The sequence below is a fragment of the Lissotriton vulgaris genome, chromosome 3_2, assembly GCF_964263255.1.
Source record: "Lissotriton vulgaris chromosome 3_2, aLisVul1.2, whole genome shotgun sequence".
Lineage (NCBI taxonomy): Eukaryota > Metazoa > Chordata > Amphibia > Caudata > Salamandridae > Lissotriton > Lissotriton vulgaris.
The window spans coordinates 25299549-25326825 of NC_141690.1; the positions used below are offsets into that span (position 1 = coordinate 25299549).

At 43.5% G+C, this 27277-nt stretch overlaps 1 protein-coding gene across 1 annotated transcript in view; it reads left to right on the forward strand.

Annotated features, from left to right (window-relative positions):
- Positions 1–27277, forward strand: part of ARAP2 (ArfGAP with RhoGAP domain, ankyrin repeat and PH domain 2) — a 1270949-nt gene that overhangs the window by 365979 nt on the left and 877693 nt on the right. The window contains exon 9 of the mRNA XM_086964430.1: positions 25477–25652. Coding sequence (XP_086820556.1) covers positions 25477–25652 — 176 coding nt within the window. The remainder of the gene's footprint in view (positions 1–25476; positions 25653–27277) is intronic.

A 27277-nucleotide genomic window follows, 5' to 3' on the forward strand; every position in this document is an offset into this window, starting at 1 on the left:
CAATGTGTGTGGAAAAGGTTGTAATGTATCTGCAATTTTCTTCAAGTTTCAACTGGTTATATCCTTTGTTTAATTCGAGTCAAGAGAAAAACTTTGCACCACTCAATTAAATTATCATATCAGCAATGTGCAGTCCTGGATGTTTTTCTCTCTTGATTGCCTTGTTGGCATAACGCATGTCAAATCAAATGAATACAGCTCCTTCACTGTCTCTTTTCGCCACTACCACTGTGGGGAAAACCAATGGAGCTGGACCAGTGGAGCATTCAATATCGTGTTTGAGCAGCAAATGAAGTTTTATTTGAACAGCTACTTGCAAGTGAAATGCAATTCACCTGTGTCTTTGTCAATATGATGGATACTAAGGAAATTAATCTGGAACGAAAACCACGTAGCTAACAACGAATGCTGGACTCGATTTTTTTATGCCAGTAATCAAGGAAACTCAAGGGAGTTTTGGAAGATGAAACTGTAATTTCATCAGTACTGACTGAGACGGAATGGGTGAAATTTCTGGGGCACCACTTAAATTCGGAACCTACGGAAATTGGAACCAATGTTGATTATATATGGAATGGAACTTTAAATCCTAAGCAAGAGAATTATATTGATATTGCTGAAAAACAAATTGCCAAGCAAATTAAAAAAACAGAAAGATGGAGCACCAGGCCCAAACGGTATTCCCTTTACCCTGTATAAGGAGGACCCAGACACATGAGCTGAACATCTTGTTAGGGTTTTCAAAGAAGTAGTCCGGAAAGGGGTGATACCTGACACCTGGAGAGGGTCCCTAATATCCCTGATCTATAAAAAGGGAGATTGGGCATTGACTGGAAACTATCGATTAATAACCCTACAGGATATGGATGCAAAACTCTTTGCAGGGATCTTGCTAACAAAATTATCAGACTGAGCAAAGGACAACTGCATTCTCCCGCCTAATCAAACTGGCTTCATAAAAGGACTAGGAACAGCTACTAACATCTTAGTTCTAACTGTTCTAATCGACAAAGCGATTACAAAAAGACAACCTCTATATCTATGTTTTGTCGATTTTAAATCAGCGTTCGATTGTGTGGACAGAGAACGTTTGTGGCAAAAACTACGCTTACAAGGGATTCCTCCTTTTTTATTACACCTGATTCGCCTTTTACATACACATATTTAGGCTAGAGTACGTATCGGTAATGGTCAGTCACTAACTAGGGAAATACCTACGTCAGGCGGTCTGAAGCAAGGGTGTGTATTGGCTCCCTTATTATTTAACCTGTTTTAGCCGATTTGATGGAGGGATTGAACAACACTAATGCTCACCCCCCCAAGCTTGCCGATAAATTCATATCAAATCTACTCTATGCAGACCATGTCATTCTCTTAAGCTACACAAAGGTGGGCTAACAGCGTTTAAGAACTCGCACAATGGAATACGCCACAAAAAATAATATGGTAATAAATTAAACTAAATCTAAAGTTATGGTTATTACAAAAAACTCAAGAGGGAAATACAATTCCAAATGGTTTCTGGGGAAGGAGAACTTGGAACAAGTTGAAACCTATAGATATCTGGGAGTCATATTTAACGACAATGGCAACTTTACCCCCCAAAAATTGATATCACTTGGAAAGCAAACGCCTTAACAGCTGCATTTGGGATCATCAAAAAGTCTACGAGTAACCTAACCTATCAACCTCTCCTTAAGGTGATATCGGCTAAATTATTACCATCTCTAACTTATGGCAGTGAGGCCCTAAATGGGAAAGATGCAATGATCATTAGTAATGCTATTTCAAAAACGTTTAGATCCGTTTTCCGTGTTCCGAATAACGCTTCACAAGCCCAGGTCAGGCTGGAATTCGGTTTGAATAACCAACTGATCGCACAAAAGGGTAATGCTATTAAAGTATGGAACAGAGTAAAAAATGATAAGGAGAACTTAATTTCCCAGCTTTTATGTAAAGAAATTGAAGGAAACAATAAATCATCTGCCTGGAAATTTTTGGACATGGCTCTGAGGATTTGAGGTTAGGGGGAATTGGACCTCTACCATAACACATTAATCGTTCAAAAGAGTTGTGAATAAAACAACAGATTACCTATCAATGATAAGTGACAAAGCTACCTTTGTCAAAAGGAAACATGCGTGGTCCATAATAAATGGCTACACAAAAAAGAGGCCGCAACAATATTTGGACACGGCATGGTCTTTGAGAAGTAAACAGCTTTTCATCAAAGCACGATTTGGAGTATGGCCGGGGGAAGCCCATGCACCACCATGGAAAAAACTTGATAATAACATACTGTGCAATTCTGGAGAGGAAAATATAATACATCTCTTATGTCTCTGTCCAGAACTGAGAAATGAAAGATTAATAATACTAAAAAGGTTATTTAACGAAAGAGGGATAAGGACATGCAGACAAGCTTTGATTCGATGTCTTTGCTCAGAGGATCTATCCATTAACTCTGCCCTGACAAAATTTTTAACAATAGTATGGAAAAAATTGGAACAATATGTTATTTGAAATTATAATGATTATATAATTTCCCTAGTTCTGAACATATCAATTCGTTTTTTAAGTAGTTTTTAACTAATGTAACACAATTTTAAGATTTACTGTTATTCAAAATGTAATTTTAACGATGTACTATTATTCTAATGTATATAATGGAGCAATTGCATTTTGTAAAGATTTTAAATAATCAATCAATACATTTTAACCTATAACCCAATCATATACAGTTTGCAAAAATAGTTGTTAAGAATGACTTTATTTTTGTTAGGTTATTAATTATTGCTAATGAGGATTAAACTTTGTACATGCCAATTTGATGATGCCACCATGTGAAAAAGCCAATCTGGCAAAATTGTGTCATGGTTGTTGTTGACCTGACATCCTTGGCGTGGTATTCAATCAAATGTATTACTTTCACCCCCTAACTTTGCTACACTTGTTTTAGTTGACATTAGGACTTTGCATCCTTTACCCCTGCTAACCAGTGTTAAAATTGTTGTGTGTTTGCCATAAACCATGCTAAAATTGACCTGCACCTAATTTACATATTTAATTTACTTATAATCCCCTAGTAAATGATACTACTGACACCCAGGGTCTGTAAATGTTATGCAAAAAATGGGCTGCAGCACTCATTGCACCACTTACTGAATGAACCCTTTAAAAAATTGTTTCCGGCCTGATACTGAAGCCTGCAATGCAGTTTTTAAACTGCTATTCAACCTGACAGAATAAACCTTTTGCTAGGCCTAAACTGTCCATTTTAATACCTATATGTCAGTCCCACAAATAAAACATGTTTTATTTGTGAACTACAGGGAAATACCAAGCTTCTAGAGGCCTCCTCGCAACTGCCCAGCTGACAAGTAGACCCTAAAACCTCATAGGGTATGGTGCATATTATATACATAGTAGGACATGTGTGTTTGGGAGATTGTTTTATCAGAACATGTAAAACTCAGTCATTCACAGTTGTAAGGCATTCTTCTCCCACAGGCAAAAATTGAGCTACCTCATTACATTTTATAAGGGCTAACTTCAGATTGGGAGCAGATGGAGAAATTTTATTTACACTCAAAAGAATTGCAATTTAAATTCCTCTTTAATGGCGAAGTCTGATTTACGAATATAATTTTCAAAATGTCACTTTTAGAAAGTTGTCATGTTCCTGCCCAAATGTTTCTTACGCATTTCTAGGAGCTTTCAGCAGCCTTAGCCTGTTAATAGTTCCCCCCTCAATTTGGCCTAGACAGTGAACAATGGGGCCTGGCTGTAGCTGCGAGAGGGTCTTCCTGGCAGTATGGCTGGGTAGAAGCTGTACCCTGCCCTGATAACATTTCAGAGGACCTAGTCCACAGTACACATCAAGGAAATTGATAACAGGCATGCCCTTGCCTTTGTCATACTAGACAGTTTGGAGACAGGGCAAAAGAAAGGGAAAGAACTGACCAAAACCAGTTTTTGAGGTTGACCAGGTAATTCCCCACACAAAGACTGGCATCAGGTATGAAAATAGGACCCTCAGAACCACTCAGCAAAACACTCCTGGAGCTGCTGAAGATTCAGAAGATGGACTGCTTCTGCCAGAAGGATTCCCCAGCTGCTGGAAGGATCGCCTTACTGTGTGAAAGAAGGGAGGTGAAAAAAGGTTGGACATACTTGCCTTTACTCCAAAGTACCCAGAACAACTTCAAGCATCAGTTGGAAACTGGGAGAGGGAGGAGTCAAGATGGCGGGTTGAACGCCGCCGAGTGAAGACGCTGTATGTGTTGGTCTGCTCTCTCAAAATTTACTACGCTGCCTTAACTGCCTTAACGCTCAATGCCTCAATGCTAAAAATGAAGAATGGATGAGGACAAAGAGGAGGCTTACTGACGGAAAATAAAAAGAACTCTCACATCTGCGATCGGAGGAGAGGAGAGGAGAGAAAGAACGCTTACCGCATTTCTCACATTTCCCGAGAGGAACGTTTGGGGACCGGAGCTCAATGGGATCAATGTACTGGCGGTTGTTGCAGCATTGCGGTGGGAGCCTGCTTCGCTCTTGGAGCCGCGCAGCGAGCTTCGCTCGCTCACCACCGCCCTCTACAATCACAGCCGGCTGGGCGTTCCCAGCCTTGCTTCAGCTGCGCGCACACCTGAGGATTTTCCCGGTTACACGGCTTAGGCTGCAACGGCCAACGGAGACAGAGACGGCAGAATCGGCGGCGGTGTGTGAATCAATGTCCTCACGACAGACTAGATCCAGGAAGACCGCTCAGACATAAAAAAAAAACGCCTTCAGGTACCATGACTGCAGCGGGTCTAGGGGTAACTGTGGCAGGGTCTTTTGGCGATAAAATCGAGACACATCAAACATTAACATGTAAAGAATCAAATAATTCTGCTAAACCTAAACCTAACTCTGACTATTTAAAGACTCCAAATACTAATGGTATAAGCAAAGTTGATGTTGATGTTGACAAGAGCCAGATTCAGAGTCAGGGGGCGAAACATGATTCTGCTATAGTTACTAAAGGAGGTGTTAGTAGTGAATTAAGTGTTGAATCAAGGATAACAGAGATACTGCCAACCGGCAAACAAAAGAGGAAAGAGAATGACAAAACTGATAAAACTGGGGATAAAACCGATGAGATACAGGCCGATAAAGAGCTTGCTGTACCCATAGTGCCATACAACAAATCTGTGGAGACTTTGGCAGATAAGAGTACTCAGGGGGTAGTACAAGATATTGGCCTTGTTACTGAGACGCGCTGTGGTAAAAAAGGCTCTGATAAACTACCCATGGATAAGGGGCTAACAGGCACTGTAATTAAAGAAACCAGCGAGATAAAATTGGCCAAGACAAGTGTGATCGCTAATAGTTTGGAGGCTCCAACAGAGAGAGACTTAACAAATAGACCACTGCAGATGGTACAAGATCAACCGGAAGGCTCTGTAAACCTTAATACCAACACTAAGGCATTTGTACAGACTGATATGCTTAAAACAAAGGAGAGAGAGAAGGAGAAAGAAGGTGTGGTTGATTTATCTCAGGAATCTGGGGGTAAATCAGACGAAGATTCAAATGTCGACTACGAGGAACTTTCCGAAGCAGAAGAAGAAGGGCTTAATGAGGTACCCAAAGTGACAACTAACAAAAAATTGGTGTCAAGGAAAGCCAAGAGGAAGGTCAAGACTAAGCAAAACATCCTTTTACTAAAAACAACAGGTAAAGAAATGGCAGGAAGCAAAAAAAGTCGATTAATAGATGATAGCCCTCTGAGAAGGTGGATAGAGGCTAAAGGTGGAGTTAAGAATATGGCCCTAAGACTTTCGGGGGCCAGTCCCGATGAGCTGAACGGTCAGTTTAATAAAATCCAAGAGGGCAATTTAAGTAATGATATAAGCTTAAATTTGAACAGGCCCATGGACCCACCAACTGACCCACTAATAGATTCTAGCTCAAGCGCACTTTCCTTGAACCAAGAGGTACCTAGTCATATGGCCACAGCTTCTGCAGAAGTGAATGGTGACTCAAGCACTGGGATATACCCAGGAGTTTCTAGAATTTCTTCTATTAGTATTTCAGATACCTCTTTGTTCCACACCATACTAAATGATGCTGTGAAAGCCAGTGAGGAACAAGATCTTGAGCTTTCAACTCTTAATACCGATCAGATGATTGAAGCCAATGAAACCACAGTATCCAGCTTGAGGAAAATCCAAACACAACTAGATCACAACTCTGATGCTAATCCAGGAGAAACTTTGGAACATGATTCTTTGGAGGTTGTGTCGGACGATACTAATCTCAATTCTCAAAAAACAGCACCCGATTTGTTTCCCGCACAAACTCGAAAATCTTCTCAATCGAATGCATCTGATAACTCAAATCCTACATCTTCAAAAAACATATCAATGGAGGCAATTATGCAGACTCTCATAGAACAGAGTGGAGATACAACAGCAATATCTTCAACTAAGAGAGGATAATACTAAGATACAAGGAACTATGAGAGATATCTGCCAAAATTTGGGAGGAGTAACAAAAGAGATAGAAGACATCAAATCACGAATAGTGGAGGTGGAAGAAGATGTAAGTCAAACTACATCCACGGTCAAACAAAATACTTCAAGAGTGTCCCTGCTGGAAGCTAAAGTGGAGGACTTGGAAAACCGGGCCCGAAGACAAAACCTTAGACTATTCGGTATACCAGAAGGTATTGAGGGGTCGGATCCGAGAGCCTTTATGGTTAAACTTTTCCAAAGGGCCTTTTTGGACCTTGCGGATTGGGATTTGGACTCCCAGCTCTAGAGAGTACATAGACTTCCTTTAGTCCAAAGAAAAACGATGTACTATTATTCTAATGTATATATTGGAGCAATTGCATTTTGTAAAGATTTTAAATAATCAATCAATACATTTTAACCAATAACCCAATCATATACAGTTTGCAAAAATAGTTGTTAAGAATGACTTTATTTTTGTTAGGTTATTAATTATTGCTAATGAGGATTAAACTTTGTACATGCCAATTTGATGATGCCACCATATGAAAAAGCCAATCTGACAAAATTGTGTCATGGTTGTTGTTGACCTGACATCCTTGGCGTGGTATTCAATCAAATGTATTACTTTCACCCCCTAACTTTGCTACACTTGTTTTAGTTGACATTAGGACTTTGCATCCTTTACCCCTGCTAACCAGTGTTAAAATTGTTGTGTGTTTGCCATAAACCATGCTAAAATTGACCTGCACCTAATTTACATATTTAATTTACTTATAATCCCCTAGTAAATGATACTACTGACACCCAGGGTCTGTAAATGTTATGCAAAAAATGGGCTGCAGCACTCATTGCACCACTTACTGAATGAACCCTTTAAAAAATTGTTTCCGGCCTGATACTGAAGCCTGCAATGCAGTTTTTAAACTGCTATTCAACCTGACAGAATAAACCTTTTGCTAGGCCTAAACTGTCCATTTTAATATCTATATGTCAGTCCCACAAATAAAACATGTTTTATTTGTGAACTACAGGGAAATACCAAGCTTCTAGAGGCCTCCTCGCAACTGCCCAGCTGACAAGTAGACCCTAAAACCTCATAGGGTATGGTGCATATTATATACATAGTAGGGCATGTGTGTTTGGGAGATTTTTTTATCAGAACATGTAAAACTCAGTCATTCACAGTTGTAAGGCATTCTTCTCCCACAGACAAACATTGAGCTACCTCATTACATTTTATAAGGGCTAACTTCAGATTGGGAGCAGATGGAGAAATTTTATTTACACTCAAAAGAATTGCAATTTAAATTCCTCTTTAATGGCGAAGTCTGATTTACGAATATAATTTTCAAAATGTCACTTTTAGAAAGTTGTCATGTTCCTGCCCAAATGTTTCTTACGCATTTCTAGGAGCTTTCAGCAGCCTTAGCCTGTTAATAGTTCCCCCCTCAATTTGGCCTAGACAGTGAACAATGGGGCCTGGCTGTAGCTGCGAGAGGGTCTTCCTGGCAGTATGGCTGGGTAGAAGCTGTACCCTGCCCTGGTAACATTTCAGAGGACCTAGTCCACAGTACACATCAAGGAAATTGATAACAGGCATGCCCTTGCCTTTGTCATACTAGACAGTTTGGAGACAGGGCAAAAGAAAGGGAAAGAACTGACCAAAACCAGTTTTTGAGGTTGACCAGGTAATTCCCCACACAAAGACTGGCATCAGGTATGAAAATAGGACCCTCAGAACCACTCAGCAAAACACTCCTGGAGCTGCTGAAGATTCAGAAGATGGACTGCTTCTGCCAGAAGGATTCCCCAGCTGCTGGAAGGATCGCCTTACTGTGTGAAAGAAGGGAGGTGAAGGGAGGTTGGACATACTTGCCTTTACTCCAAAGTACCCAGAACAACTTCAAGCATCAGTTGGCTGACCTCCTGTGTGAGCTACAGGGAAATAACAAGCTTCCAGGGGCCTCATTGCACTGCCCAGCTGACTAGCACCCACTCGATCTGCCTGAACCTTGGTGCTGGAGCGAGTCTTGATCATTAAGAGATGCCGTTCAAGTCTATATTACTTGGATGGCATATGGGAGGGTTCCTCCACAAGACAGATTTGTGAATCCTGAAGATTGGGCTCTTCGTGACTGTGAATGCACCTGCTCGTGCTGAAAGTCTTCCGCCAGTAATGAGCGGCAGTGGTTAGACCAGCTCTTCACGGCAACAGCGACCGTTCAGAATAACCAGCAATGCATGTCCTGCATTTTATCACCTACAGCAAACAACTGCCATGATAACCCAATGCTCCAGTGATGACTGACAGCAGCAACTGGTTGAAAAGCTCAACTTGCTCTTCGCATAGAAAGCCTCCTCCTCCAACAAGAATGGAACTCTGTGAACTAGACTTAAGTAGATACTAACCTGGTCCCTGCATCCGATCCACACTCCATTTCAATTGGAATGAACTTGTGACTTACCCCCGGTCTGACGCAACTAGATAACCACGAGTGATGCTTTCTGCTTCTTGGCGCTATTTTCACAAAAAACGTTAACATTCAGTACAATAGCTCGAGTTCTACTGATGGAGGTTTGTCATTGTGGTATCCTTTTATTTATTAAAATGTACCCTATTTTTCGAAATTGGTTTGGCATTTTTTTCTGGTGTTGTGTTTTCACTTTCATACTGTTTGTGTGCAGCATAAATGCTTTACACATCACCTCTTACTTAAGCCTGATTACTTTTGTGCCAAGCTAACAGAGGTTTAACCACAGATTAATTTGGTGACTTTTGTGGTTCACCCTGACAAGGATCATAGTTGTTGCTTGAGTGGGCTTCCACTCCTCACCAGTAGCCCAATTTCTTACAGTTATAAATTCAACAAGATAAATAATAGTAAAATAAGTGTCCCAACTATTAATAAATCCAAGGCCCGGTGTCAAGTCATCTTTCAAATATGACTTGGCTGCTCAAGCCACCATATAGAATTATCTTGCTGGCCTTTCAGAATGAACATCAAATAATTGAATGATCATCGCAAGAAGGTATTATATGAAAATGTCCTTATATACACCCATCTGATACCCCTGAAAACATGACCGGAGTTGAGAATTTGTTCTGTACATGAGGCCAGCACTACCAAAACGGTTCACGAAGCGTTCTAAAACGAAAACAATTAGTCTTGCTTTTAAAAATAGGGAAGATGGTAAAAAAATCGTTTCACTGGTGTGCCCTTCACTATTACAACAACCAGCGACACGTGGAGAAAAAGAAAAGTAGCGCGATGATGGGCGCAAACAATTAAGAGGGGCGGTGTCGGAGCCGAAAGATGGGGGATGAGTAAAAGGATGGGTTAAATGTGTTGTAAAGACGAAAAACCGTTTCTGAAATTAGTTCTCAAAGTTGATGCACAGCTCCAGGCAAAAGTGAAGGTTGGGAAAATGGCTCACAATAGTTGAGAGAACGCAGCAAATGAAACCATTGCTTAACGATGCATCTTTTGATCAATTGACAATCAATGCTCACAGGAACTGTCTTGGCCACACTTCCGAAATGTTTACTCATTCATCACTCTACTCAGCCTAATTGGCTAAAAAGGCCATCCCTAATTGTCACCTGAGAATTAGTCTGAAGACATGTGATTGACCTATTATTGAGACAGAGGGGCAGGATTAGAAATCCACCAATTTTGTTTTAAAGTTAGGAATGTCTTCATCTTTCTAGAGCTGTAGCATTCCAGTAGTTTTTTTGTTTTGCTGAAGGAGTATGCCTGCCTCCTTGTAATGAGTGTAACTGATCCGTGTCTGCTCATGCAATACCCTTTAAAACTACTACATTAGTCATTTCTGTGTGTTGTCCTAACTTTCTACGTAAATGAAACACAGCCTGTTCACACACACACCACGTCTACATTAGGATTAGGCCTTCTTAAAATTAACTCCATCTTTACGTAAAAAAGGCTTCAAACAGATTTTCCTGAAACTGAAGGAAACATAGTTTCAAAATAATATATGAATTAAACTGAACCTAAATAACCAAATGCATAAGTCCATTAACTTATAGTGGTTTTATTTCCAATCCAGATTCCATATACAGAGTCGTATTCACAAAGCCAGATGTATAAAACAACAGATTCTCCTACAACAGATTCTCCTTCCATAGTGGAAAGTCCCCACTAGCACATAATTCGACTGAGGAAAGTGAAAGACTACAATGTACTTTAGACCAGAAGTACTTGTATTACTTACTGGTCGCAAAACACTGGTCGTAATTTGTGACCGTCAAAGAGTTTATGAACAGGTTGATACGTAAAATTCTGTTCCAGTGTTGGTCATTATCTGACGTAACTCATGAATATTAATGAGATGGGTCGCAACTTGATATTCATTCTGATTGGAGGCCATCACAGGGATGGGGACCTGCTAGCGTTTGCTGATCACCATGTTGGTGATTGTCTTAAATACAGTACATTTTTGTTGACATGGCCAATTTTATTTTGACAATACAGAGCTGTGTTCAAAAAAGATATGTAACGTGCGTTTGAGATTACTCCTCAATAAACTTTGTTTTAAACATTTGCAAAGGGGGAAAGGTTCTAAGGGGACCCGTTTTCTTTTGCGAAAGTGTTAGCAATCCAGTTCAGGAGTCTGTACCTTTTTAGTGTTTTACAAAAAGATTTTGCTTCCCGAACATTCATAAATTGCATACCAAATTAGTATTTGGAATGAATGCCTCCAAACATACATCTTACAACTAGATTTTCAGTATGAAATTGTAATGCTATTTTAGGAGTCGTTAAAAGTATACCGACCCCTAAAATTAGGTTTGTACATTCGAAAGAGATTTTTCTTGCCTTAACATTGATATATTGCGTATGAAATCAGAATTTGGAATGGATGCCTCCAACCATGCATCTTCCAACTAGATTTTCAAATTGGGTTGCAATACCAGTTTAGGAATTGGTCAAATATTCTGACCCCTAAAATTGGGTTTGTAGTTTCGAAAGAGCATTTTGCAGTTGCGAACTCCAAATCCTAGTATTTGCAAACATACAAATAATAATAATAGTAATAGGGGCATTTATATAGCGCTGGGTTATTACGCGCACCGGCGTGTCCCCGCGCTTCGACCGCTGCGAAACCCTTCCTGGCTTCCCTGAGAGATGGTCCCTTAATGGGTATCTCCAGGGTGAGACCAGGCATCCCCGGCGGTCTGATGGGGCCGTTAGTGAAGATGAGGCAAGCTAGTGCCCAGAGTTGCCTAGTGTGATCGCTGATCAGAGTGGGCACCGAGGCGAGAGAATTATCGAGTCCGCTGACCCTGGTCCAGAAACCTGCCGCGTCGGGAATCGAACCCTGGTCCCGGGCTGTCCTCTGCTCTCGGGTCTGCTGCCTCTAACCAGTGAGCCACACTACTTCACTAATGCTTTCCACATCTGGCTTCAAGTTCCATTTCTCACTCTTTGGGACAGCTCCAAAAGCAAAAATGGTAATAAGCAGAAGAGACATGTTTTAATCTACATACTTAATACTCCTTTTGTTCTTGTCTTCAGCTCTGCCTTTACTTTCCAAACTGGTTGTGGGATTATTATTTCCATGTGAATGGTAGCAAGAATGAGTTAGGCTTATTTGACTATCACTAAAAAAGCCTTAGAGATGTTTCTTCTGAAACATAATTATTTATTTTACTGTTCTTGCGCTCAGAAACTGCCAAAAATCTCATTGTAGACCTGGACCCAAGCTTGTCCCCAGCAGCTGACATAAGTGATGTAGATGAGATGATGCTTCCCTCTTTTTTCAGTTTCTCTTTTCACATTGTGCTGAGGTTATAGGTATAGTGGTCAGTGCTTGGTTTTACTACTGCAGTGGTTTGCATGCAGCAGTGTCCCACAGGATACAGAAAATGGCCACACACTACAACTCTGCCAGGAATGCCCCCTCCTCATGGATCCATGATTGAGTCTGTATGATTGAGAAACTGCTACTCGCTGATTACTTTTTTTTAACATAGTACATCTAAATTTCGGTAATGATTCTTAATTTTAATCTCTTTTTATGGAACTTGCCACTTAAATGGACATGATTGTCTTAATAAAGTATTTGAAATTTCAATGTCATGGATGCATGGCTGTGTGACTCGGGGTCTGATCACTTACTCCAAGTTACTCCAAGTTCTTGCATTTGATTTGCCCTGGCCCCTGAGGTCTCCTGGCATGCCCCTCTGATGGGAGCCTCCTCAGAACGATGGGGCACTCTTCTGTGTCTGCTGGTGCTGAGTTCTCGTCTTTACTCATTAGCAAGTGCTGGAAACCTGCTGTCCAGCACCGAGCCAGAATAAGGCACCGCATTGTCTCCGCCCTTTGGTGAAGTTGATACTTGGCCAAAGAATAGAGGGAAGCACTGTGTCTGCAAGGAGAGGCGAGGAAATGGGTAATGCCCCAGGCGAGCTTCTGCCTTTGTATCAGAGAGTAAATATCAGGAGGGAGCTTATAGTAGGCATATAAGGTGCGATTCGTCCCACCATACTTTACCCCCCTTTTGCCCACCACAAAAGGCACCATACAAAGTGTCTGGTCATCACTGCATAGTCTTTATTGATTCTCAGAGAACACCCTCTTTATTTGTTGATGCATTGTCAACATTAGACCAACTTTATTAAAGCAATCCAACACACAGTGATAAACATTGGGTTGTGCAGTATTCGTTTGCACCACAGGTTACAATTGTATTTACAGAGCCACCTTGGATGTGGGTTGAACCAGCAGGCCACAACCCATCTCCATTGCTTTACTTCCATTCCAGGTAACTACCCATCGTCTACCCCTTAGACGCGGCCACCTGGTACTGCTCTGCGCCTTTCCTTGCGCAATAGCTTTCAACCTGCTTTCACCAAATTGCTTCTTCCAAGCGCCGGCATCTCGGGTAGGGCCGGAGTGTTCAGGACCACTTGCAGGACGGTCCCCTCTCCCGCCAGCCCGGAGCCCCATTGACTGCCCTCCCTGTTCCAGGATGAGCCAGTCCCTGCCAAGTAAGGAGTCCCTGCCATTGTCTTGCCCGGGACCCCGCCAGTTCTACCTTTAACAACAGGGATGGGTGGGTTGGCAACTTGCTTCTAACTGTGACCCGCAGCGCCCGAGGCAAGAGGACAAAGAGGGCTTCTCCCTCGTGTTCAGGGCTCTTATCCCTTTTCCTGAGGGGGTGGGGGGGCACCTGCGCACCTAGGTGACACATTAAGAGACTACCCTGCCTCCTCATATTTCTTGTTGGCCCCTCCCACTCCCCTGTGCACTGGCCCAGCCTCTCTTTTGCCGCCTCTCGCACGAAATGCCACTAAAGACCCCCCTCCGCTAGACGCGGGGGGCCACTCATAGTATGTTATGTTATGTTATGGGCATTTATTACGCGCACAGCTGCTCCAGCGAAGGAGCGTCCCGGCGCCTGACAAGGTAACAACATAACACAAGCTTAAAAGAGTAGACTAAATGGAAAAAACAGATCTAAGGAAACAAAAAAGTCTTAGCAGCCCTACGAAATGAGAACAAGTCGGCAAGGGTACGTATCTCCAAGGGGAGGGCGTTCCACAGGGCTGCAGCACGTACACGGAATGAACGACCACCGGCGCGACTACGCTTGAACCGTGGGACTACTGCCAGTTCAAGGTCCGATGAGCGTAGTGAGCGACCTGAAACGTAGGGAGACAACAGGTTCAAGAGAATCTGAGCAGGGGAGCCCTTAAGGATCTTGTAGGACAAACAGAGCACTTTAAATTGGATCCTCTGCTTAATCGGAAGCCAATGAAGAGAGCGCAAGGTATTGGAAACGGAACAAAACCTGGGTAAGCCTACGACTGCTCTAGCGGCCGCATTTTGCACGCGTTGAAGGCGGGTGAGTTTGGCCTGATTTATCCCTACCAAGAGGGAGCTGGCATAGTCGAGCCGAGAAATCACCGTCGCCTGTACCACGAGCTGCCTAGTCGAGGCGTCAAAGAATTTAAGCACAGGTCTTAAGCTGCGCAGGATGCCGAAGCAGCAGGCAGCAGTGCGCTTAGTGTGGCAGACAAAGCTAAGGGTAGGATCTAGCCACACCCCGAGGTTTTTTATCTCCGAGACCGGAGTAGGAGTGGGGCCAAGCTCTGAGGGCCACCACATATCGCCCCAGAATTCCGCTTGCTTGCCGAAGATCATAATTTCCGTCTTTTTTGCGTTCAGCTGGAGACAGTTGGAGGTCATCCAGCTAGCAACCGCCCGTAGTCCATTCTGGAATCTTGGGGCATCCAGCCTTGAATCCCCGCTGATCGTGACCGCCAGCTGAGTGTCGTCAGCGTATGACACCATGGTCATACCCCACTGCTTGACGACCTCAGCCAACGGCCTCACGTAAAGATTGAACAACGTGGGGCTCAGCAAGGATCCCTGAGGGACCCCAAGATCTAGAGGGTGAGATTTAGACTGATAGGGCGGAACGGCCACGCAAAAAGATCGGTCAGCCAGAAAAGAGCGGAACCACTGAAGAGCGAGGCCGACAACGCCCGCTTCCTCCAGGCGCTGCAGAAGAATCCTGTGCGAGACGGTGTCAAAGGCGGCGCTCTAATAAAACAAGCGCCGCCGTTTGACCCGCATCTAGCACAGCACGCAGATGCTCCACCATGAAAAGGAGGGCTGTCTCCGTGCTGTGCCCGGCCCGGAATCCATTCTGCGTGGCATCCAAGATGTTGGCGCGCGTGAGATGGTCTGTGAGGGCAATGTTGAGATGCGCCTCCGCGACTTTAGCCGGCCAAGGAAAGAGCGATATCGGGCGATAGTTCTCAGGTTTGCTGGTGTCTAAAGACAGCTTCTTCAAAATGGGCATGATCACTGCCTGTTTCCACTTAGGAGGAACCAAACCAGATGCAAGCGAGATGTTGATCAGGGAGCGGACCGGCAAAAGGTTGAAAGAAGCCGAGTCTCTAAACAGCGCCGGCCTTAACGGGTCTGCCGGAGACCCCGACTTGACTTGCTGGGCCAGTATCTTAAAACTTTCCGGTGTAAGGCAGGGAAAAGAGTCTAAGACATCCTGCCTTGGAGGGCTATGAGACCCTTCACCAGAAGGCATGGCCGTTGGAAAGGCTCGATAGATAGTTTGGACTTTTTCCTGAAAAAAAGCTGCCAGAATTTCACAGTGTGCAGTGGAACAGGTTGCATTCGCAGAGGCCTTTTTAGCCACAAGGTCCTTGAGGGCCTTAAAAATAGCTTTAGATGGGTTTGTGCTGTTACGAAATTCGAGAGCATAAAATGCCGCATGAGCTCTGCAGACAGCGCAATGATAGAATTTGACGGTGTCCAAATACATGGCTTTTTTACTGATGTCATAAGTTTTCCGCCATTCTCTCTCAGCGCGTCTACATGAGCTTTTGAGCGCACGCAGAGATCCATCATACCAAGGACTGGGGTCCCGTAGTCCGCATTTGCTCGAGGTCACCGGAATAAGGGAGTCAAGGGCCCTGGTAACCCATTCGCAGAAACGGTTATAGCCAGATTCCACATTATCTAACGGGCCCAGCGGGTCCTCAGACAAAAGACGATGGAAATCCTCGAGTTTTAGTTTATTCCAGTGTCGTCTGAGGACAACTCGAGTCGTGGATTTAAGAGGGGACTCGAGCAATGGGCACTGGATCGTCACAAAAAAAATGATCCGTCCAGGCCAGCAATTTTTTGACCTTTCCAATCACAGGGGTAACAGGATTTGACAGCAAGCTCTAAACCCCCTCCTCTAGTGGAGCGATTGAGGGTGTAGACTGAATACTCAGGGGGGAAGGCCAGGTTAAGAATAGCTGTGTCCCTTTCCTGTAGCCAGGTCTCAGTCAGACAGAAAATATCAGGTGACTCCTTTCCAATGAGGTCAGCTATATCGTGGTGATGTTTCACCAGCGACCTCACATTCAGGTTCCAGATGATAAGGTCATGCAGGGAACGTTTACTACAAGGGGCAGAGACCTCGCCAATACAGCGGGGGAGGACGGGGGCACCAAGCGACCACCTGCCACAGGCACACTGGTGGGGGCCACTCAGCGGATTCACCCGAGACACGTCGCATATCGGGAGACGCCGTCCAATGGACACAAGAGCGTCCCTTGAATAGCCGAGCATCGCATACAGTGCAGATCCACCGAACAGAGTCCTAACACGTCCAACGCGGCCGTGCGCGGACGGGCGCAGGCGGGCAGGACTCTGGCACGACTCAGGCTAAGCGAAGGCGCGCCCGCTGCGCGATACCGCTGCGCTAGGCAGAGAGCATTAAGTAGGCGTCCCTCAGTTGCTCTTGCGCACTAGAGCGCTCGCACATGATCGCGCCTGAACAACCATCCCACTCCAAGATGGCGGCTAAAAAGTAACCCCACCCCGGGAATTGGACCCGCTCAAGCAGCGGTGCGCTCCGATTACAGTGCAGGTGAGAGGGCAATTTAAAAACAGGGAATAATAACTAAGAAGAAAGTTAGTAGGCATATAATGTGTGATTCGTCCCACCATACTTTACCCCCCTTTTGCCCACCTCAAAAGGCAGCATGCAAAGTGTCTGGTCTTCACTGCGTAGTCTTTATTAATTCTCAGATAACGCCCTCTTTATTTGTTGATGCATTGTCAACATTAGACCAACTTTATTAAAGCTATCCAACACACAGTGATAAACATTGGGTTGTGCAGTATTCGTTTGCACCCCAGGTTACAATTGTATTTACAATCCAGGATCTCCAGAGCCACCTTGGATGTCGGTTGTACCAGCAGGCCAAAACCCATCTCCATTGCTTCACTTCCATTCCAGGTAACTACCCATTGTCTACCCCCTATACGCAGCCACCTGGTACTGCTTTGCGCCTTTCCTTGCGCACCAGCTTTCAACCCGTTTCACCAAATTGCTTCTTCCAAGCACGGGCATCTCGGGTAGGACCGGAGAGTCCAGGACCACCAGCAGGACGGCCCTCTCTCCCGCCAGCCCGGATCCCCATTGACTGCCCTCCCTGTTCCAGGATGAGCCAGTCCCTGCCAAGAAAGGAGTCCCCCACCATTTTCTTGCCCGCGACCCTGCCACAGGGCGAGGAGCCAACTGGCGCTCTCGCCCTCTCCCCAATAGCTGATTCACCTTCCAGATCTGGTGCTAAGGCCCCCGATATAGTGCAGATGAATTATTCCACCCTGCATTCCTGATCCCCAGGAGACTCCTGCAAATAACTTGGTTGAGGCACCAACTCCCCATCTGCCCCGTTGCTAATGCACTACCTTTTTGCCCATCAAACTAAGCAGTGGCATCACAACCACCCTAGAAAATTATTCGACCAGATAACGTGTGTGCAATTGTTCCGGACCATATCGGTCCCCTGTATGGCACTTTCCGCCCACTGTACCAATACCTGACTTTGCTTGAAATTGGTGCAGAATAAACTTAATCAGGCCTGCAGGACACAGTACCTAGTCTATGCCACATTATGCGCCCACATGCGCCCATGAAATTAGCACAGATGAACCGTTAACGCTGCAGTATAGACTGCACTGCTGAAAACCCAAATAGAAATTGCCTATAAAGTGCAAGTGGTACTGGTACCTGCTCTCTCCATGGTAATTCTCAACACCCAGCACCAGGCTAATTGATCATGTCCTGCTCTCCGGGCCCCAAGAGGGATTCCCCATACAATATAGTCAGCAGCAAACTGTTAGTGTGTGAGCGATGTTGGGGAAGCTTCCGCTTTTGTCTCCTATCCATCCAATTGTATATACATGCGGCTATGCCCCAAGTGATTACCTTGCAACATTCCTTACACCCTCAATTGTAAGCGCTACCCTCTGTACTTTTGCTCCCTCATGATAATGAACCGCACTATTGTATATTCGAGGACAGGACACATAGTAACTGTTAAAGTACTACCACACCAAACACAAACTGCTCCACTCTTGTGTGCAGTGCTGAATGTTGGCTATCCTGCAGGTTCTGTCAGTTGCTTTCCAGAGATCATATTACTGCCATGTCAGTGCAGTGCGCCTCCCACCAGCATATGGAGAAAAAAGAAAACAAATAATCAGTGTTTGGTGATCTACTCCTTTGACGGTGCACTTACAAATATATAGTAGAAAGTACATTCGTATAACCCATGAGCAGCTCCCCGGCAAGAAAGCTGTAGTTCCCGTACACTCTGAAGCTGCTCATCCCCAAGCGTGAGATATGTAAGCACCCTCTGCGTCACCCACACCCGTGCTTAAATCACACCTTTGAAGACATCATCCTGCATGTTTGAAATGCCTTAACCCATGCAATAATTGCCTCTCCTGCATAGCAGCTATTAAGTTATTTGTTCCCAGCACCACCAGTGGCCTTAAGTCTAACCTGTTGATGCCACCCATTTGACAATCCACTTTCCATCAGCCAGCCCCCGGGCTCTCAATAACCTCACCTGCTAACATCACCAGTAGTCCCGTTAACAACCTGGCACACCCGTGTGAGTAGAAACGACTCAGCTCTGCTGCATATTTCATGTCCTTCAAAAGATCCTCTTGTGCAGAACTTTTACTGGCTTGTACTTCTGCACTCTGCCCACTGTATGTTAATTGTGTGGCAGAACATTAGCCCTCACTAAAACTGTTGACACGTAAATGGAAAGAAAACTGAGGCCATTGACCAAAGCAACCCTAATGATTGTTGATTTGGTATCAATTTACAGTGCCCAGGGATTATGCCACAAAAAAATCGCCAACCATTATTGGGATGCACTTTTAAAATGCCAAGGCCCACTCCGTGATAATTGTGTTGCACACCACCAGTCCTCCCCAAGGACTGCCGACGCTTAAAAGGAAATGAGAAACTCTGCATATAAATATTTAGCCATTCAGTATTTCCTTCCCCAAGTCCACTCCGTTAATTGAGTTGTACACCTTATTTCCTCAATCTGATCTGCTGACACCAGTCCCCACATTACCTGTGGATTACATCACAAATAAATTGCCACCTGTTATTGGGATGAGTTTTAAAATGTGTTTCATTTCCAAGGCCCACTCTTTGTGACTTGTATTGTACACCATAAGTCCCTTAAGAGAGACTGCTACAGTTGAAAAGAAAAGAGCCGCTCTGCATAGAATTATTTGGAAATTAGGCAAGACCCAATTAGTCTCCACATTGTATTGGGATGAGTTTAGAGCTCATTGAAAGGAAAAGAGAATTTCTGCATAGAAATATTTGGCAATTAAGCAAGACCCAATAAATCTCCACATTTATTGGGATGAGCTTTCAAATTGGAGTTCCTTTCCAAGGCTCACTCCATGCAAATTGTGTTGCACACCCTCAGTCCTCACTAAGGACTACTGGCACAATTGCCGAAATTGCATGCGGATTATGTCTCCAATTAATCCCAGGGATTATGTCACCAATATATTTCTGCACATTGTTGGGATGCGCCTTTAACCTTCAGTTGTAACCTCCTTACTACCTTCACGGGATAATTAAATGTATAGGCATTTGGCAGTGTTCCCTGCGGAGATGATCTAGTCATTGGCTAGCTCCCTTAATGATGCACACCAAAACGGGGATGCCCCTGTGCCACCAACCATTGGCTACCTCCACTCCCTAGGTGACTAATTATAATATAATTAAGCCTGCAATCTGTAGCCACTTACACTACTGAACCTGCAGATGTGTGCCTAACTATGCATCCCCAAACCATAATCTGCTACGCAATTCTTTCGGAATTGTTGTTCATATAACCGTAACCAAGTTACCTCTTATAAATAATATTGAAATGTAACCTGAAAACAGCAGGATTTGAACATCACCTTTGGAGTAAGAATCAGATTTTTGCCACGAAACCACAGTGACTCATTTTTTTTAGACTCTTCATTAAGAAATCGTCTGCCATCATATCGACTGCAACAAACAAGCAACCTGTAACTCTTTTTCCCCAGGTGGCACCTAGAAAACCCATGACAGAATAATTTTTTTAAAGCAGCCCAGTAAAAGCTTTGCTTTCCAAAAGCGAAAGTAATTCCACTCCACTATCCTTTTTACACTGTAAACCAGGAGCTCTTTGCTGTAGATCCGGCATGAATGAGCAGATTAGCGTGATTGTCTTGATATTTTATGGACTTCCGGGAACACCTAATTTGCATATTTTCCTGGTACGCTGGCAAGGTCCTATGAAACGAACCCCACAGCTAAAATTGTGAAATTATGCATCTGTATTCAAATTTGCAGACGTCACCTTGTGTGCCAGCTGCCAGTGTAGCGTTTGAAATCTTTACTGAGGTAGCCCAGTTTAGCACTGCTCGTATAATCTCTATTTCTAACGAAACTACCTGCATACTCGTGTATTTTATTGAATTAGCTATGTACCTAATTCGAACATTGCTCTCCGCTGAGCGTATTGATCCCTATCCGGCTTTTTGTGGTAGCAATTGCCATTTGCACCCTTCAATGTGCCCTCAGCTCCATCATGTGCATCAGCCCTGCTGAGACAGCTTACCGGGCCCCCGCACAGCCCCACCTGAGTAATTCACACATCTTTAAAAAGACAGGCTAGTTGTGTTTTCACCCCTCCTCCGAGCCCATGCATCGCTATTGTGCATATTGATGGAAACAGCAAGGTGGGAACTGCCAAACAACACACGACTGCGCCTAACTTGGCCCTCTGCCAAGAGGACACTGCAGAGCAGCAGCCACTAGCCCACTCCATGCAAACAAAGGCCCGTCCAGCGAGGCGACTCCCTCCCGCGCAACCACCAGCCTCAATCACAGAGGCGCCACTACACGAGCGCGCTCCCCCATCCCATACCTCGAAATGCAAAACCTCCACCATGTCTCCCTATCCCCGCACCTCTAAAGAAAATCAATATGCCACATGACTTTAAGGGACATATATTTAGAGAGCGCAGGGTGTTCTTGTCATGTTTTTCATTGTGTGGCATACTACATTTAGTTTACTGGCATAAGTTATTGGAAAATGAGACCCCTTCATGTTAAAACTCCACATCTAACCACCAACCTGCACTACCCCTCGGCAGTCGGTGTATTCCTTAAATATACTATCATTTATAAACCAGTGTCAAAGGGAAAATGCATCCATTCATTTCCATCTAGTAAAAGCAGGTTCCAAGGCTGGCAAACGACCTAGCATAGTGTTGTTCGTCTAAAACCCTGCCAACTCTGCCTGCTTTTGCTTTAAAAGTTCACCTCCTTGCCCTCTTAGAAATAGGGTTACACTTAGCGCGCATCCATGTGCAACGTTGAGTTGAATACCCCAGCCAAAGAATGGTCTTAAGGGTAACTGAACATCAGGAGGGTGAAGACCTAGGGTGCTATGTGCTGCTAACTTACTTTCAGCAATAAACTTTCACAAAGAGAACCCAAATTATTTCAACATTATAGGGCCAATATGCCACCAAACAAACAAATGACATTTCGCACACATACCACCACTTAACCTATAGATCGAATTGAATAGACATGCAAACCACAAATCATCCCACTGGTGTAGGTTGTGAAGAGCTACAAGACCAATCCATATTTGGAGACCTCCATGGAAATAACCCACAATCTGCACATGGCAGTCAGCCGGACATGGTCAACGCAAAGACCAGCAACACGACTACTCAGCCATCTTAATTAAGATGACAAGGAGAAGAAAAGAATGAGATGATTTACAAGGGTGAACGATAAAGAAGTCTGAGGCTCGGATGGCACTATGAGATTGTGAGTAAGAAAAAACACACTGGGGTTTCATTGAAAGATGAAGGTGCCTCTAAATGCATCAAAAACAAAAACAGCTACATGAAATCTATTTTAGGTTAACTTTTTCTAGGAAGAACTACACGTTGGCTTAGCCCGTACAAATGAAAATGGTGCTGATACATTTCAATGGGTACAAGTTTGGGGTTTTAGTTCACTCTTTCACTCACGGACGCATGCCACTTACGTTATCATCTTGCTCTGTGATTCATTATGCCACAGAAAAATCCCTTGTTCATGAATATAAAAACTGTACTTTACATATTAACCATTATCCATTATCAAGCTGTAACCGCGTGTGTAGATCAAACGTGTTTTACAGCACAGGAAACGCATATAATATGTCTTCCCATGGAATAGAAAGTACTGGTTTAAGAAATAAATGCATGATATTTCACATGGAGCATGCCGGGATTCAAACCTGTTCAGCTTTTCTAACATCCCACTGGAGGTCAAATTCTAATCGTCCATAATAAAAACCTTCCATTTTTTACCAGGGCAGTCATTCTTTGCCAGCGACTGCCAATTCCGCACTGCCTGTCCGGACTGGTCCGCGAAGAAAACACTATGTGTCGCAAATATTGCACAAAAACCTAGGTAGAGTTTATACTAACCAAGTGAACACTACTTTCCAAAGGAATACCGCCCATTCTTTACAAACAGAAGGAAAACAAATGGGCTGCAGCACTCGAGCCACTATTTTTGGAAATCAAACAGTTCAATACACTACCTGGTTCCTGGAAGGGTTCTATAATTTCTCCAATTTTCAAATCAGGGGACAAGTCACTACCACAAAACTATAGATTGGTCACCCTTATGCGTAACGAGGCAAAGTATTTTGATGGGGTACTCTTGGAGGAATTGCAGGCAGGGCCACAGAAAAATCCGTAATTCCGATTAACCAGACTGGTTTTGCGAAATCGGTTGGGACAATAACCAACATTTTAACCATTGGACTGGTAATTGACAAAGCAAAAACAACTAAAATGCCAATTCACTTGTGCTTAATAGATTATAAGGCAGCTTTGGACTATATTAATCGGAATCTTTTATGGTCCAAACTGAAGAGGTGGGGGATACCAGGGCCACTGCTAGACCTGCTGATTAATTTGCATACTGAGACATGGATCCAGGTGAAGCTGGGCGATGGTTCCCACTTTTCAAGATGTATTCCAACCAATAAGGGTCTCAAACAGGGTTCTGTTCTGGCCCCCACGCTTTTTAACTTGTTTTTAGGAGACCTTATTCCGATCCTTAACAGCTGCAACTCTCACGCACCAAAATTAGGAGGACTAATACTGCCAAGTCTACTCTATGCGGATGACATAGTCCTAATTAGCTATACAAAAATAGGGCTTCAACACCTTGTGGATGCTACACAGAGTTTTTTGGATGCAAACCAATTGATGGTAAATCTGGAGAAAACTCAGACAATGGCAATCAACAAGAAAGGGAAAAATCCTTACAGCTGGTTTTGGAATGATATCCGTATAGAAGATACAACAGTGTAAAAATATGTAGGAGTTAAAATTGACAATGGCGGCCAGTTTACTACTCAGAAAGCCAGCATCAGAGGTAAAGGCATTGCTATAGCAATTTCACTAAAAAAACTCAACAGCAAACTTACCAGTCCATCTCTTCTGCCACTGTCACAAGTTATACGAGCCAAGCTCCTGCCCACAATTACTTACGGGAGTGAAGTACAGAGAGGAAGAGATGCAGCGATACTGGATAAAACTGTGACAGCTGCATATAGGATTATTTTTAGCCTGCCAAAACATACCTCCCCGGCTTAAATTAGGCTAGAGTTTGGTGGCCAGAAACAGTTTCTTGCAAGACAGGGGGCGTACAAAACCGCTTGGGACAAAGTCAGGAAAGCCATATGGTCGGAATTGGAGCGAAACCCAGCCTCACCATCCTCTAAGTATCTGAAAAACAGCCTAGTAAACCTAGGCTTGCAGCAGCTGTGGAATCCCCCTACTAAACATACAACGGTTAAAAAATTTGTAAAGATAACAATTAAACATCTTTCATGGATTGAAGATAAGGCATCTCTTGCTAAAAGGTCACATGGATGGATAACCTTAAACTCATACTCTGAACAAGGCCAACAGAGATATTTTGACTTGGGATACTCAAAAATTACAAAGCTGAAGTTTTTAAAGTATAGATTGGGTCTGTTACCCTGTATCTGTCATTTTCCACACTGGCTTAAGGATAAAGCGGGACTTCTTTGTCGCTTATGGGCATGGCGCCTGAGGATATGCCGCATCTGTTGGGTTCATGCGAAGAATTGCTGGAGGAACGAAAACATTTGTTAAAATTCCAATTTAACTAGCGAGGAATACGCTCACGAAGACACACAGTTCTTGCCTGCTTTGCACCCAATGACCCGCAGTTGAACTGTAGTCTGTTGAAGTTTATGAAGGTGGTGGAAAAGAAGATGTTGAACCTTGATCCTTCATTTAACTCTTAGAGGACATTAAATTTAAGTTGAATCTAATTTAATAATGATCGTCTAAAAAGTATCAATTTTATGATTTTAAATAGGAAATCTGAAACCGAATATGTAATATTTATTTATGCAGTTGCAATTTTAGGGTAGTAGTGAGAAATGTTTTGTGTGTAGATGTAATTTTTAAATGGTTATATTGCAAAGGTTTTAAATAACTATGCAAATAAAATGTACTTACTTACTTACTTTCCAAAGTATACATAAGGGCCTTCGACAAACTGCCACACTTCACCTCGCCTTCGACGCTTACCCTCCCCTCGAGAAATACCGCACATTCCGTGATCTAGACTACGCCGTGAGGCCCCTCACCTGAACAACAGCGAGACTACCAGCAACTTGCTTCTAACTGTGATTACATTTCAGAGACCCGCATGAGAAAATGATAGCCATGTTCATAAATAAATTACCAAGTAGTTGAATATAAAATAACAAGTAATACCCCTTTTATTGGGTGATATATAAGGAGTGTTACTATTTGGTGAATGCCCCTATTGCGAATTTGGAAGATGTTTGCAGGAGGGTGTAAAATGTTTCAAATTCTGACCGAAGCGTGATTCAGAAACCAAATTGACATTTCCAGTATTTAAAGCATTCAATACCTGGGCTGAATAATGGTCTGGCCAGAGAATAGAAGGCCCCCATCTGCTGTTCAACCTCCACCCCATCTTTCAGATAAGGCAGAAAATAATGTAACATGAATGCGCTAAATGATGTCCTTTCTCTGTCTTTCAGGTGACCGGAATGACTGGGTCAGCACCCTGCAGAATGCACTCAAGTACCACGCTAACGCTGCGCATGCGCAGCCCGTCGCCCCAGACCGCAGCGGCTATCTCGACCTGAAGGGGCTGAAAGGCAAGCTGTACGCCGCGCTCAATAAAAACTCGGTCATGCTCTGCAAAAATGAACAGGTAACTGTTTTGCTTTACTTCTTTGAACCTGGCATTGTCTGTTTGGAAGCTTTCGGGCACCGAGATAAAAGCATGAAGCATAACTTGACAAGTTTACAGGGCTCCACTACTGTGGCTAGAAAGCTCTTTCTGCATAGCTGTCTCGTTAAGAAAATAAAAGAGGGATTTTGGCTCCACCCTCATTTTGGTAGTCAGGAGAAGGTTTTGTGTGTGCTTCCTCAAAAAAAGTGCTTGCCCTCCACATAGATGTAATCATTTTACTTATCCAGCTGCCTGAGAATGAACTTTCAAGGGCACTGTCTGACTTGACCCTCTCTGCAGTGTCATCCCCAAACGTGTTGCCTTCACACTCATATTTTTCGGAACTTATTTTTGTTGGCGCTAGAACATTGTAGACTCTACCACTGCTAACCAGTGTTAAACTGCTTGTGCTCACTGCCTAAAACATGGTAACGTTGGCTTATACCTGATTGGCATATTTAATTTACTTACAAGTCCCAAGTAAAGTGGTGCACCATAAACCCAGGGCCTTTAATTAAAGACTACTAGTGGGCCTGCAGCACTTGTTGCACCATCCACTTAAGTAGCCCTTAAAAACATGTCCACGGTCTACCATTGCAGCCTGAGAGCAGTTTTAAACTGCCAATTCGACTTGGCAATATAAGAATTTGGCCTTTGCCAAGCCTTAAACTCCCCTTTTATTTAATATAAGTCACTCCTAAAGGTAGGTCCTAGGCAGCCCATAGGCTGGGGCCACTGTAATTAAAAGGTTGGACACGTACTCACAACTTTTACATGCTCTTGGTATTGAAAAGCTCCTAAATTCGTTTTTTACTACTATGAGGCCTACCTCTACAATAGGATAACTTTGGGTTGCCTAATTACATTTAATAAGTGCCAATATTTGGTTGAGAACCGGTAAAGATGTCATGTTTGGTGTCTGAGAAACTGTAATTTAACATCTTTAAGTTCCAAGTTTGAAAAGTCCTGTTTTCAAAAGTTGGCACTTTCATGCCCCTAACTGCTTAGGGATAGATGTAGGACAGCAAATACCGGTCGGTAACGGCCGATTTCGGCCGTTACCGACCGGTATTTGAGTTTTGACATGTAGGTGGCCTTAATTTTACTGATTCTGTAAATTTACCGATTCGGTAAAATACCGAATTGGTAAATTTACCGAATCGGTAAATCCAGATGTAGGTGGCACTTTAAACAGTGCCACAGGCCATTACTGATTCGTTATTTACCACCAAATACTATTTGGTGGTAAATAACGAATACCTGTGTACATGCACATCTGTGCATGTACACCTGTGCCATGTGACACACATACATGCCTTTAGGGCATGTATGTGTGCCACATGGCACACAAGCCAAAATCAGGGGTGCAACAGGGTGTCAAAGTGACACCCTGTTCCCCTTTACAATTCTGTAGGGCCATAGTAATCAATGTCAATTTACCGATTCGGTAATTACCGAATCCTACCGATTCAGTGAAAAATACTGAATTTTTTGCTACATCTCGTTTACCGAATTTAGAATACCGAATCGGTAAAATTCTGTATTTTAGAGTCGGTAAATGAGGATTACCTACATCGGGACCCTAGTGCCTACAGCCTGTTCCT